Genomic DNA, 13,331 nt, shown 5'->3' on the forward strand with positions numbered 1-13,331 from the left:
CCTCTCCCTTCCACACTTGGCTTTAAGAACATGTGTATATATATCAAAAAACAGAACTACAGTGCTGTAGACACAAAGAGCTCAGATGAAAATAATGGCTTTGTGTTATTTTTTACTAAAAGTTCTCCTGATTAAATAGTAAAGGTATTATCTCTTTAGGGAGGAATCAATGCCTGTTCTTCAGCAAAAATGTCAGCTTCTCTCTCTCTGAATGGACCATGTCTGAAGCACACTGTTGCTCAGTGAGGATGCAATCCTCTTAGAAAACAGACATCCTGCTGGTCTTCAGTTTCAGCAGTGCACTCGGTAGCTTTTAGTTTGAACGTGAAAAGCTAACTGGCAGCAGCTTCTGCACAGGAGGACTGGATGTAATTGGATTTACTATCAAGTAGGAAGTAGGTAAGGTCTTTGGAAGCAGCTAAAAGGCTGGTGTATAAGATAAAATATCACAAGATTAATGTATATTTCTCTATTTCGTTGTATCATAAATCCTTTTGGCCTTTTCATGAAACTTGTGAGGCTTTGTGCAGTGAGGGTGAGGGAGGATTTACAGCAGGTGGTAGGAGGGGATGGAGAGAGAATGCTCTGCTCTGGAGCCTGAGGTAAGGAGCAGAGTACAGGGATCTTCTCTGGATCTCAGTAAGAAAGACCCAATAACAAATAACTTAATCAAATGGCTGTTTTAATAATATAAAAGGAATGGAAGAATACAGATAGCAAGTAAATCATACGTCCCTTCAGATGCTGGGTACCCTGTGTTTGTGGAGCATTGGATCAGTTTTCTGATGGTGCCAAACAGATGCTGGCTGTGGAGATGTTCCGTTCTTTTGGTCACTCAAGCTGCTATATGATTTTCTATCAAGAGATCAACTCTGGTGATAATTTCTAGTGTCAGACAGAAAGGAGGTTCACATGAGAACTCCTTGCAGCTCTTACATTCATGAGGACAGGCAGGCAGTGTAATCCTTGTTGTGGAGTGGGAATTGCCTGCAGGCTCTTCTGTTCCTACCAGCTGACTGGGTGTGTCCTGTGGCCAAGATATTTGGGTACCACAGGCTTGGGCCTGCTTAGGGTATGTGGATCATTGACTCCTTGATGTACAATGGTCTCCTGGTCAGGATCAGTATAGGTGGTCTCCCAGACATGTTTTGGTGGCCACGGGGGTCCTGCTAGTAAGTACTTGCCCAGCACAGCACAAGCTGTCTACTCTGGATGCAGCTGCTTGAAAAATGGCTGCTGGGGTTTAGGATGGGCATGTAGGATTGTGGAGCACAAGAGGAGCTGTGGTATAACACTAAATAGCCACAACACTGCAGGTACCTAGATCAAGCTCATTGTCGTAAATCATACATAAGTCATTGACATAAATCATCATGCATCTTGCAGAGGTGAGGACTCACAGCACTGGCAGGGTGTTGTGATGAAGAGTCAGCATATATTCCTCCCCTGTAGTGCTAAAATAGAAGAGACTTTAAAAGTGGTGCCTTTCTTTTCCTTCAAGGATCTTCCACCTCCCCAAAGAGCAGTTTCCCTTTTCAAGATTGTGGTATCATGTCCTGCTATGGCTTTCTGGACAAATTCCCTGCCACTGGAAGATCCCTGCATCTAGCTTCTCAGTTCTGTTTTAAAGGGGCCAGAGGGACAGTTTCAGAGTGTGGCCTCTTCCCTTCTGGCCTCTGGTTCTCTGAAGCTCTTGCCATAGTAGTTTACATGCGAAGTATGCTGTGTGCAGCCCAGTTACCTTAATTGCTTCTCTGTTCAGTGAATTGGCAGCTGGCAGTTTAGTTGTCAGCTCCTTTTTCTCCCATCTTTGTTATCTAAAGGATTTACATAAATATCCTAAGGCACTATGCTATTGAATATGCTACATCAGGGATTCTGATTTGTGAATATTAAAGGCTATTTTAATTCCTGAGACTTGACTTGACAGGGTTAGCGCATTAGCAGTCAGACCATTTCCTGTGGGTTCACTGATGTCCCGCTGTCCTTCTCTGCATGTTTATGAATCTGATGAATACAGAAGCATAGATGTACTGAGGGGCTTCTGCAATGTGTCAGTAAATATATTTTGTATATTTATAAAGTGTATTTGTATATACTACAGATATACCTTTGGCCTGTGGAAGTGTGTCCTCCTTTCATTTCATTATGCTTTAAAGAACAAAAACCTCAGATCATAAAAACAGGAGCCTCTTATTGACTTTCTTAATCCTTTTCTTTCTTTTGGAGTGCAAGCAGTGCTTTCTAATGCTTCTTAAAAGAAAAAGGATAGCTGAGTTGCACAGATAATTTCCTACTACCCTACAGTTAGACCATCTGACTAAAAAATTAACACTGTGGTCAGAAAATCCAGAAATACAAAAACCCTCTTGAAATTTAGACCCTCCAAAACTGAAAGTCCTGGCAGCGAACATCAGGAGCAAAGAGATTAGATTAAGTTGGGAAAGGGAATATTGTGGGTTCTGGGCTTTATGAAGCTGTAATAAACCCTTAAGTGTCAGTTAATGTAGAGTACATTTTCTTTTAGAAAGCATAACTTTAATATACTGAAACTATGGCTATAATTTTTAAATCTGTCATCAACATGCATCTTCTAATTATGAAAATGAAGTTTTTTAGGACTTGCCTCTTTTAGCACCTTACCTGAAAATATTTTAGTAAACAATTAAAATTAAGGCCATCTAAACACATTAAGGATCTCTGAGTTACCCACCAAATTGTTTAATCTTTGAAGCTTCACTTTTTGATCAAAACTAAACTGTATGCAAAGGATTGTCTCTTTATCTCATAGTATGTGCTTTCAGTCTGTGTTTGGCAGATATTGTAAAACAGTCCTTTCTTTTGAAAAGGCCCATCTTTGGAATTGAATGCATTTTGAAAATGGGAAAAAATTGGCTTCTAGCCATTAAAATTCATGTAAATAGGAAATTTGGTGAGATCCGTGGAACTGTAACAGCTTTCTTTTTCCTGATCATTCCCCCAGGTAACATCATGTATTCTGTATTATGCAGCAAGTTCAACAGAAAGCACATATCATGGTTCCAGACTTAGATTTTTGAAATGCTTACTTGATCAATTTTTTCACATTTTGTTGAATGAACGTAAGTCTTTGCATCACTTGCCGTTCATTGTATTTGTGATTGTTCTCTGCTGTTGATGAAGTGGGAAGGTTTCCTCTTATGTATTTTGTTCTGATTCTACAAGACTGAGCATAGTACTTTTAAAAGTAAACAGGAAACAAGGAACAGGATAATGACAAAGTTCATTTAGTAATTCTGGGTTCATTTAACAATTCTGGGTTTGTGATTGCACTGTCATCAATATTAAGTCTCTGCACTCATGGGTTGCTAACTGGAGTGAATTTGTTGTAGAACAGAAACAAGTGTGCAATCATATTTCTGCCACATTAATGATGTTGAATTACTCTCGTGTTACCCATCTGATGCTTTCTCAGGTGCCATCCAGTTGTGCACTGGGAATGTTTCAAGGCAGCTCCCATAGCATAATGCATTTTTGAAGCTTGTTGCTGTACTGGCTCAGTTGCTTTTGAATAGCAGCCCTGCAAAAACATCAGGCCAGTCTTACATCTGTATTTTCAAGATTACATTTTGCCAGCAGTGGATCAAATTATTGCCTTGTGGATCAAAGCAGTAATAGTGGGTCCTGTAAGTGCTGTTTCAGCTGCTTGAAGAAGTGCTGGAGTGGAAGCGCCATCTCTTCTCTGGAGTATGGCACTCTCACAGAGGGGTGCGTGACAACAGAGTTTGAGCATACTCAGCTGATTCTGTTGCTGGCAATTTTCTCCCATGGGGAGAGAGCAGAGAGGCCCTAGCACCTGCTCTCAGCAGTGTCTGGATGGCAGAGGCCTTGGATCCTCTGCAGGGTTGTATGGTGCCCATAGAGATGGGCCACTTTATCCTGGGTGATCTATTTCAGGTTGCAAGTTACTCAGATACCAGGGATCTTCCTTCTGGAGAAGAGGACAAGAACCTGTAATTACTTAGCATTTTGGCAGAAGAGGTTGCTGGAGTTATTTGGACAGTATCAGTCTGATGGCTCTTTTGCTGCTAACAATTCTGGAGGTAGAAATTTCACAGCAAAGCATGTGAGAGACTCTGCATTATGTGGTGTTCAAAAAAGGTCACCTGTACAAAGTCCTATCATGCTCTTTTCAAATGACCTTGCTCCATTGTGGGGTTGTCATAGGGATGTGTGTCCATATGCTTTAGCCTTTTAGTTTTGCATCAGCAGAAGGAGCTGGTGTTTTCTTCCCCATCTCCCAAATAGTCAATATGAAAAAGTTAGAAGACTGCTGAACAGCTTCTTCTGATATGCTGCTATGTCAGGGTAATAGAAATGTGATCACAGTGTCTTTTATAAATCTTGTCACTCTCAAAGAGTTGTAGGATGTACAGTATTTTCTTCTTTTCTGATGGGGAGAGTGAAAGGGCAGTGATAGAAGGGTGTAGATATGCATGAGCTGACATAGTCGGGTGCCTGGGGTTTGTGAGTGTGAAGCAGTTGAAATCAATTTGTTTTCATCTGACAGTGAGCTAGGTGATGATTTCAGTCTTTCTCTTTGTGCATTTCATCTACAACTGCTGTGCACCAAATCTGTGGTGCTTCCTTGACTTTCATTACTAAATCTTCAGCATTTTAAGTGTTTAGCTAATATAGACACTGAGAGGTAACTTTTTATAGTAGAATTCTGGAAAATTTACTGTGCAATAAAATTACCATAAATCTTTACTGAAATAACCAGGCATAATAAAACTAGCAAACTACCAGTGGTGGATACAGATGTGTTTGCAAGGCATCCCCTTCTGTTCTGAGATTTATTTCATGGTTTGTCAGCAGCATGCTACCTATATTTTTGGGATGGTAAATTCTGTAGTGTGATGATAAACAAGACTCATTGGCCAAAGAGAGATCTCTTTGACATTGCTATGGTGAATGTACTTCATCACAGTCTTGTTGTGAATTGCTGTCAAATAGCTTAGCTTATATGAAGCATGAATGATGTGCTGGAAAGATTAATTTTGTCAGGTATACCTATGACAAGGGTAACTAACATGTCAGAAGGGAGAGTTTACAAGCACTTGCATGATTAGCCCAATCATCTTGTTTCATAATTAATTATGTTTTCATGGATGAAGCTGTGATTTCTGTCTGGAACCAAGAAGTTAATCTCTGATAGCCATAATGAAAAATAAAATTACTCTTCTAGAACCACCATAATTTTCTGTGAAGAATGTAATCTTAAGTCTTTGGAATCCTGATGGTTTATAATCTATGTGATCATGGAGTTCTTGTCTTTTTCTTTTGAGTTAAACCTCTGAGTTAAACCCTTTTCGGTGCATGTGTTTTGCAATACTTTTAAGAAAATGAGGATGGAGTTGAATCCACTGATTTAATTCTCTTTGTGTGTGCCTCTTAATAGGACAGGTATTTTTGTGTTACAGAAAAAGACCTTGGATTTTGCTAGCCTAGGCTATTCATTTTAAATTTGTTAGAATTGGATTTTGATGGCGTATAGCTGGCAAGAGCATATACACATACAGTTTTCCTTCTAGAGTTGAGAATCTTTCCAACAATGATCAGTAAATTCACTTAATTACTATTAATATTAATTGCATGGGTATGTGTATTAAATGACCTTGAGAATATATTGACATTTGCTAGTGCCTCTGGGATGCTGTATAGTCAGACACAGGGAAAAACTCTGATCAGTTTATTATTTCCTTACAAAACACAGGTATGAACTCTGATCAGTTTATTATTTCCTTACACTGTCTTCTATTGGAGACCTTTAAAATAGTGGTGCTACAAACAGTTCAAGCTTTAACTTCTCAGATGTCAATTGTGTGGTTTACGTTTTTGGTAACCCTTGTAGATTTTATACATCCACCATTTCTAAAATCCGTGGGTTTTTTTCATAGGCAACTTTCCACTGTTCATGGCTCATCTTTGTCTCTTTATGCTTTCTGCTACATCTAGATTTCTTTTAAATCTCTCATCTACTTTGTCAGCTTCAGGAAGTGAATCAGTGTCCTCAGTGGATGATGAACTGCTTATGGTGACCTATGCCCACTCTTTAATTGAGGGATTATCAGCATAATTGGTAACCTTTTTAGACTGGTATAAAATACAAAAATTCTTTAATCACTTCTTTGCTTTTTGTTGAATACAGTGATGAAAAGTATCTTATGATAGTGAACATTCCTTGAATTTTCATAGTTATATAATGAATAGTCCTTAGTCTCTGGTGAAATTCATAAATTTTACAAAAACTATTGCTAGACAATTGTAAATTCAACCTCTTGAAAATTATATATATGGAAGCAAGGTAGTATGTGTGTTATGATGTTAGCTATTGAAAATTAATCATGCACCCACCAATGATAACCTAATTTGACAAAATAATTACTTTCAGTGTTTGACTTGGCCAAAATTTTACTGTTTAAAAACCCCATTTATTCTGTTACCCCATCCATGTACAGAGATCCTAGGTGCAGTCTTCTAAGAAGGAATGGGTGAAGACTATTGTTCATTAATAATATAATGATTCAGTGAGAATAAAAAGATAATAAGTGGGTTGTAGCTAAATTACTAAAGATATGAAGTAGAATATAATTTTGGCTTGGAAGGAATTTGCAGTGAATATGACAAGGGTAGAATTCACAGAAAACAGTATGTGTAAAACAATAAAAATGAGACAGGGAACATAAGAACATCTTGAATGTGTTTAAGTCCTAAATAAAGCTTCTGAATATTTACTTCAGATTTTATAAAAATCCTTACCTAAAAGTTAAATTATCTTTTTTTTTCTCCTCCTGTTAACCTCCACACATGGTGGAACTCCCACCTTGAGTGGGTGTTTTGCTCCCTTTCCCCTACCAAACAACTTAGCACAATCTAAGGGCCACAGATTTCCTTGAGGCAGTGCTTTGGGTCTGGTTTGCCTCCTTTAAGAATTATTTATAATTGTAACCCTCAGCCTGTGGAGATGTAAGGTTGGCTTCCATAGGAACATGTTGTAAAGGTGCAGAAACTACCAACATTCACTTTGCTGTTTTTTCAAGTCTGGTTTCTAAAACCTTCAGTTTTCCCCTCAAAGTTAAGGTGATCAAACTCTTACGATGACCTTGTGATCGTCTTTTTCTCCCTTTTTCCTTGGGACCTCTTTCTTCCTACTTGCTTATGGATACCATCCTTCAGTTCTTTTCTAGATTGAAAAGAGACAAACGTTTTCTTAATACAATGACTTACTCTTCTCAAAAGTAAGATTAATCGCTGTTCCAATTATTCAGTGTTTTGGAAGATTCCTGCATGATACCACTGTGCTCTGGACTTAATGAAGTAGCATCAAAATATACCAGGATGTTACTAATAATAAAAATTCAGGTTGTTCAGGCACAGAATACTTGTAATATATTTCATGGCTCAAAGGATGGTGTGTTTGTATTGCTGATGTATCAACTGCTGTATCAGGCTATTGACTGGGTTGTAGGCAAAAGTGACTTAGAGTTTGGGAGCTTCAGGAATGAGCATTTCCATGCAGCAGCTGCATAAAATCAGTACCTGCCCCCGTGATTCAGCTGAGTGACCCCACAGGCATCTGCTGCTCATTTAAATGACCTGATTTGGCACTGCCTGAAACATGAGGTTGGTGGTTGTGTATGAGGCATGGAAGGAGCAGGTGGGAGGGAGGCAGGCATGCAACTGGGCCACCTTGTGCCGTGGATGCTGGGAGCTGGTGCTGTGCCACTGCTGTGTTGTGGAAGGTGTGAAGAAAACCTGCTGTGTGCATCCCCGTGGCCCACGGGGGTTTGTCTGTGGTGCCTAGAGTGACAGTGACTGTGTTGTGGCTTGTAGCATATGCAGGGTAAGGCTTATAACTTATCCACAGTCTGGGATTCTCAGGCCTGCTGCTATACCTAAACATGGAAAGAAAATGGTACCGGAGAAACAGCTCCTTCGCCCTTCATTTGGTTCAGTTTGGCTGACTGGCTTGTTTGTCCTTGTTACTACTTTCTGTAAAGGAAGAATGGTAGCATTTGTTTAGGGTGATGATCAAATTCATTGAAATCAAAAGGATTTTTATCACTGACATCAGTCTAGCCAGGTAACTGTGTTATCCCCTACTCTGGGGACTCAGCTAATAGCTTCTTGATAACAGGACACGTGGTCATACTTTTCAAAAAGAAGATTGTTAGCCATCGTCTACTGTTCACATGGAACATGAGCAAATCATTCAGTGCTGTCTTATAAACTGCTTACAGCCATATTCAAATCAATTAACTTGCTTAATTTTTGTATGCACCATGCTTCTTGTCCAGAGCAATGGACAATAATAATGCACAAGGGAGGTAATTTTCAGCAGTATTAGATGGGACCAGCTACATAAAAGAAATGTCTATTAATGCAGAAATTTTGAGATAAGTTAAAAAGCAGCTGTGTTGACACATGTGAAGATGAATGCAGAGGAATAGATTAGTCTCAATTACCTAATTGCGCCTAATGAAGTTCAGAACATTTTGGTTTCATTACAGAGTAATTCTTTTAATTGCAAAGTTAATTTTTTCTGCTCATGAAAAGGAGAAATGTTAATGTCTCTTTATATTGTTGTACAGACCACTTTCTGCTTCTGAACAGATCAACTTTTTTAAAAAAATAAGACTATATATTCAGCAGCAGAAGTACGATGAAGCGGTAAGTCTGTCTTTGCTATATGTAAATATTTTGTTTTCTTTAAATTGAAATTAACTGAGAGATTAAACTTTTTTCTTTTGATGCACATCTCATTAACTCAAAACCCCACTGTAAGTCTTCAAAATGTTATTTTTTTTATACCAATTCTAATAAATAATACTGAGTTGCTGTTTTTTTCTCATACTTCTTAAACTATTTGTTACTATTTCGTAGTATAATGACACACAGTGTGTGTTTTTATTTTCCACGCTAGAAAAGGGTCAATGGAGAAATAAACTAAGGAATGTAGTTTATCAAATTTGCACTACTTAGACTGCTAGTTGCATGGAAAAAAGTGTGATATCATAGTCCATCATAGATCCTGCTTTACCTGATCCTTTTTTTTAACCTGAACCAAGAGCTCTTGGTTTTACTTTCACATTTCAGTATGTCAGACTGGGAGCCATGCATGGCATTATGCTCCCCAGTTCCAGTATTACTTTTCTAAGCATCTGCTAACACTCACTGTGTGACAGGATACTTGATGGGTGCAGTTCAGCAGCGCTTGTATTCTGATGTTCACAGAAAGAATTTCTAGAGCTAAATTATACCAAGAAGTCTTTCATTTTAACAGGTTTAGTTTGGTCATTGACTTCTGTGTTAAAAAGTATATGAAAATATTGAATATGTGAGATTATATTTAACCTGCCAAATGCATGGAAGAATTCCATTTTGTGTTAGGGTTCAGTTCTTTTTTCCTAATATGATTCTTCAGGTAATAAATTACAATTTTGTGCACAAGGACAGCTAGATCTATTTATGCCTTTTTACTTGATTTGTTGTAAATTGGAAATAGTTCAGCTTAAATAAATAGATCTGTTTTGCTGTGGGAGAAGGTTTTCTTTTTGGTTTCCTAATACTTTTACTTAGCTGTCTCATTTACTGATAGGAAAGATTTTACACAGTTAAGAAGTAGAACCAGAAGTGATTTTGTGTTGTTGTTTATATGTAAATTTTACTCCTTGTTCATTTGAGTGCTCCAGGTGTTTAAGTTCACTCTTGATTAGTCACACATCAGACTTTCGTCTGTGTCATGGTTATCCTCAGCATCCTGTATTGCAATGCAGAAAGGTTCTTCCATTCCCAGCACCTGGGGTGTGGATGATTCTTTGCCTGAACCTTGCAACTCTTTGCATTGAAAATATGCACTCATAATTATATAGAGTAGATGTCTTTTGGAGTGAGTTTGCCGACTGGTGATCTCTTCAGCTGCTGTACCTTTTTCTGTGTTTATTGTTGAATCCCAACTGCACATATGAAAAAGCTTCGTTGTGTATGTTCAGCTCCTTACTGTACTTTTCCAGATCACACAGGTGAGTTTCTCTATTTGGGTAAATCACAAGGGTCAGCACACCCAAATGGCATGGTGGGGAAACCCACAGTCTTTATTGTGGTGTCTCCCCAGTGGAGGCATTGAGTGAAGGGACCTGTGATTAGACTGGGTACAACCCTTCTTGTTTCCAAATGATTTATGTCCTGAGAGCTACAAGCAGCTGCTTTGTAAATGCATCTGGAGCTCCAGTTTAGTCTCTGAATTCACTGCTGCTGCTTGTGGTATCAGGTACTACTGAAGTGGAGGACATCAAAGCCCAGGCAGGGAATACTTCAAGCTGTGGAGCACGAACATGTTTCAGCTGCATCCATAATCCTCCTCCTGTGTAAATGTGCCTTCAGAAGCACATGACTGCTTTTTAAGGGGGTAACTTACACTGAAATATGTACAGTCAAATGCTTGTGGGAAAACCAAATGGCATGCTTGGTAGTAGATGGTGTTCAAAGTGTGTTTTCTCTGAGGCTTTCACCTCCTAACCACTGTCATGGCCAGGAAGGATGGTGAAAGAGCTAGGTGATGGTTGACTTGATATCCAGCAGGAGTCCCAAGCACTATGTACTCCAGCAGTTGGTGCTGGCCAAAGCACTGTACCTGAGCATGGAGAGGGCATGTGTGCCAGGAGTGGTAGAGCTGCTTGAGCTCCAGTTGCTGTCATTTAGGTTGATTTGTGGAATGGGGAGCTCACACTCTTCTAATACATTGATTAAATGTTTTGTCTGTTTCCAGGTATCCCTGTGCAAAACCCTGATTAACCTTGCTTTGGAAGGCTTGTCTTACTACCATACGTATGATAGATTATTCCTGGGTCTAAGTATTGCAGTGGGTTTTGTGGGCTGGACAACTTATGTGATTTTGGTCATTATCAAGGCCCATACCAATTTGACCAAGACTGTCCCAACTAATAAAAAGGTAGGTTAGAAGCATTCAATTATGTTTTTCTATCAGTTTTCAGTATTACATGTATGCTAAGTGACTCTGTGCAGGATAGATTGAACGCTTTACACTTCTTTTGACTTAATGTGGAAACTGGTAAGCTGTTGAGTTTTCCAGCTACTGTAATCCTGTGTAGTGTTGATGGGATGTGTAAGTCTGAGTCTGCAATACTGTGCTTCCTCAGTTTTTCTTCCTACAGCTGTCCATTTGAGATGCTAATGCAAGTGTGAGGAAACAGTGATTTAAAACTCTTAAAGGGTCTGTCTTTAACCAGGTTTGGTTTTCCCAGGTTTAATTTTCAGTATTATTCAGTACTCTGTTGTAATAATAGTTATTTAGAAGAATACAGATTTCAGGCTTCCAGCTTTATTGATGTTCTTCACTGTCAGGCAAAAAAAAAAAATCCCCAGCATGTAAATTATTTTATTCCTGCCCTCTTGGCAGTTTTACATATGTTCTCAGAAACTGTGAAGTCCAGTCATGGCATTTTAAAAATGTATAGCCTGTATAGAGGGTGAGCTGTGGTTTCACAGAACAGTGTGCTCTCTTGCTCTTTGTGACTTGCAAGTGTGCAGCAGAAGACATCAAAGATGAAGGAAGCTCTTTTTGACAAGATTACTATGGTTTGATTTTTCACCAAGTATAAAATCCTAAGAATTTATTTTCAGTCATTCATCAGGAAAAGAGAGACCTAGGTGAATAGGCAAAAAGCTGTCATTTCACTAGAGAAGGGTTAAAGCATTTGAGGGGAGGGGAAATTCTCCCAAACATCAAGAATTTGTTTCAGAATAAAAGGAATTGTTTCATTTTGTACTGCAGGTGAGAATGAGCACTCACTTAATATCTTTACTGCCTTCAGAGTATTACTCAGAGAAAATTCCTATCATACTATCTTGAAGTTTTTACTTCTGGCTGAAATGAGATAGTCTTGACCTTTAGTGAAAATGCTCAAACAAAATTAAAATGGAAAATATTCCTAAGTGCTGTACTGCATGATTTAGGTTTTCTTTTATCACATAACTGAGAGGAAATAATCCAGGATGCATGTTATGTGAGATGCAAACAAAATAATTATAATAAGTATGCTGAATATCAGGCATATTAATAACTACATTAAGGAAAAATTTGCATTCTTAGTTGACATAAATTTTAATTTGGTATATTGATTTTACTTGTTGAAGACAAATTTTATGCTAGTGACACTGGCAGGAAAAAAAAAGCTTTCTTAGTTCTTTGTCTATAGAATTTCTCTTTTCAGTTTTCATAAGAGGGCCTTTTCTGTAGAAACCTTTTTTAGTGCTCCTAAATGCTTAGAGAATCACAATGTGAGGCTAATGCTTCATATATGGAAGTTATTTCGTTTATAGCTTATGTTGGAGCAACTTAAAGAAATTTGCTGAGAGACTAATCTACCATTGACGAATAGTCTCCTGCAAAGCACACCCTTATAAAATCAAGAAGCCTCTGAATAATGAAACTGCATATACTGTATATATAATCTTTAAAAGTTTTTGGCTTTCTATGCTGCATATGAAAAAAAACAGGTATCTCTTGGTGTAGAATGTTGTAGAATGATTGTTGTAAAGTAAACCTTTTAGTTTACTTTAAACATACACAGAAATGCCAATCTGGTTTCCATTTTCAATGGATGACTGACTGTATTGGCCTCTATAATATTTATGTTGCTATGTGGAATAAAATGTTGATTGTGTATGTTTACTCATTCAGTGATAAACTGTATTGTGTGCATATCATATATGTGCATATTCCTTCTGTCTATATGTCAGCAAATGTAAAATTTAAAACTAATAAAGCAAAATTGGCATCGGTCAGCTTTCTATATGACGTATCTTTTCTTAGTCTAATGGTATATCTTAGCAAAAATTCTATTTAAAAAATCATTTAAAACTTGCATTTGCTGTCAGTTTAGATCAAGGCAGTTGTACATCAGTTACAGGGAGGGGGAGCCAGAAAAGATGTTAATCCATCTAGGTGAACTGCTAGCTGATTGTCTCTTCTTCTCAGCATATTTAACACAGTTGTGTATCTATCTACTTAACTCTTTCAAAAGACTACCATTTGTGCAGAAGAAAAGACTGTCATTACCTTCACTAAAGCTGCCTTTGTTATGTCAGGTTGTGAAAATGAAGATAAAATTGTTTATTTAAAACTTGGACATAATCTTCCCTTAACAGTAATTGTTCTGATATCAGAATGTCCCTGAATAAGGAAAACAGTTGAATGACCAGATAAAAGGCAGATGCAGAGTGACTATTTAATACTGCTCTTTGCACAAAAACGAGATTTTTGCTAT

At 38.0% G+C, this 13,331-nt stretch overlaps 1 protein-coding gene across 5 annotated transcripts in view; it reads left to right on the plus strand.

Annotated features, from left to right (window-relative positions):
* Positions 1 to 13,331, plus strand: part of PIGN (phosphatidylinositol glycan anchor biosynthesis class N) — a 98,968-nt gene that overhangs the window by 49,340 nt on the left and 36,297 nt on the right. For all 5 annotated transcript variants that reach the window (XM_062498723.1, XM_062498542.1, XM_062498799.1 and 2 more), the window contains 2 exons: positions 8,634 to 8,712; positions 10,811 to 10,993. In XM_062498723.1, the coding sequence (XP_062354707.1) occupies positions 8,634 to 8,712; positions 10,811 to 10,993 (262 nt within the window). The remainder of the gene's footprint in view (positions 1 to 8,633; positions 8,713 to 10,810; positions 10,994 to 13,331) is intronic.

This window comes from Cinclus cinclus, chromosome 1 (assembly GCF_963662255.1).
Source record: "Cinclus cinclus chromosome 1, bCinCin1.1, whole genome shotgun sequence".
NCBI lineage: Eukaryota > Metazoa > Chordata > Aves > Passeriformes > Cinclidae > Cinclus > Cinclus cinclus.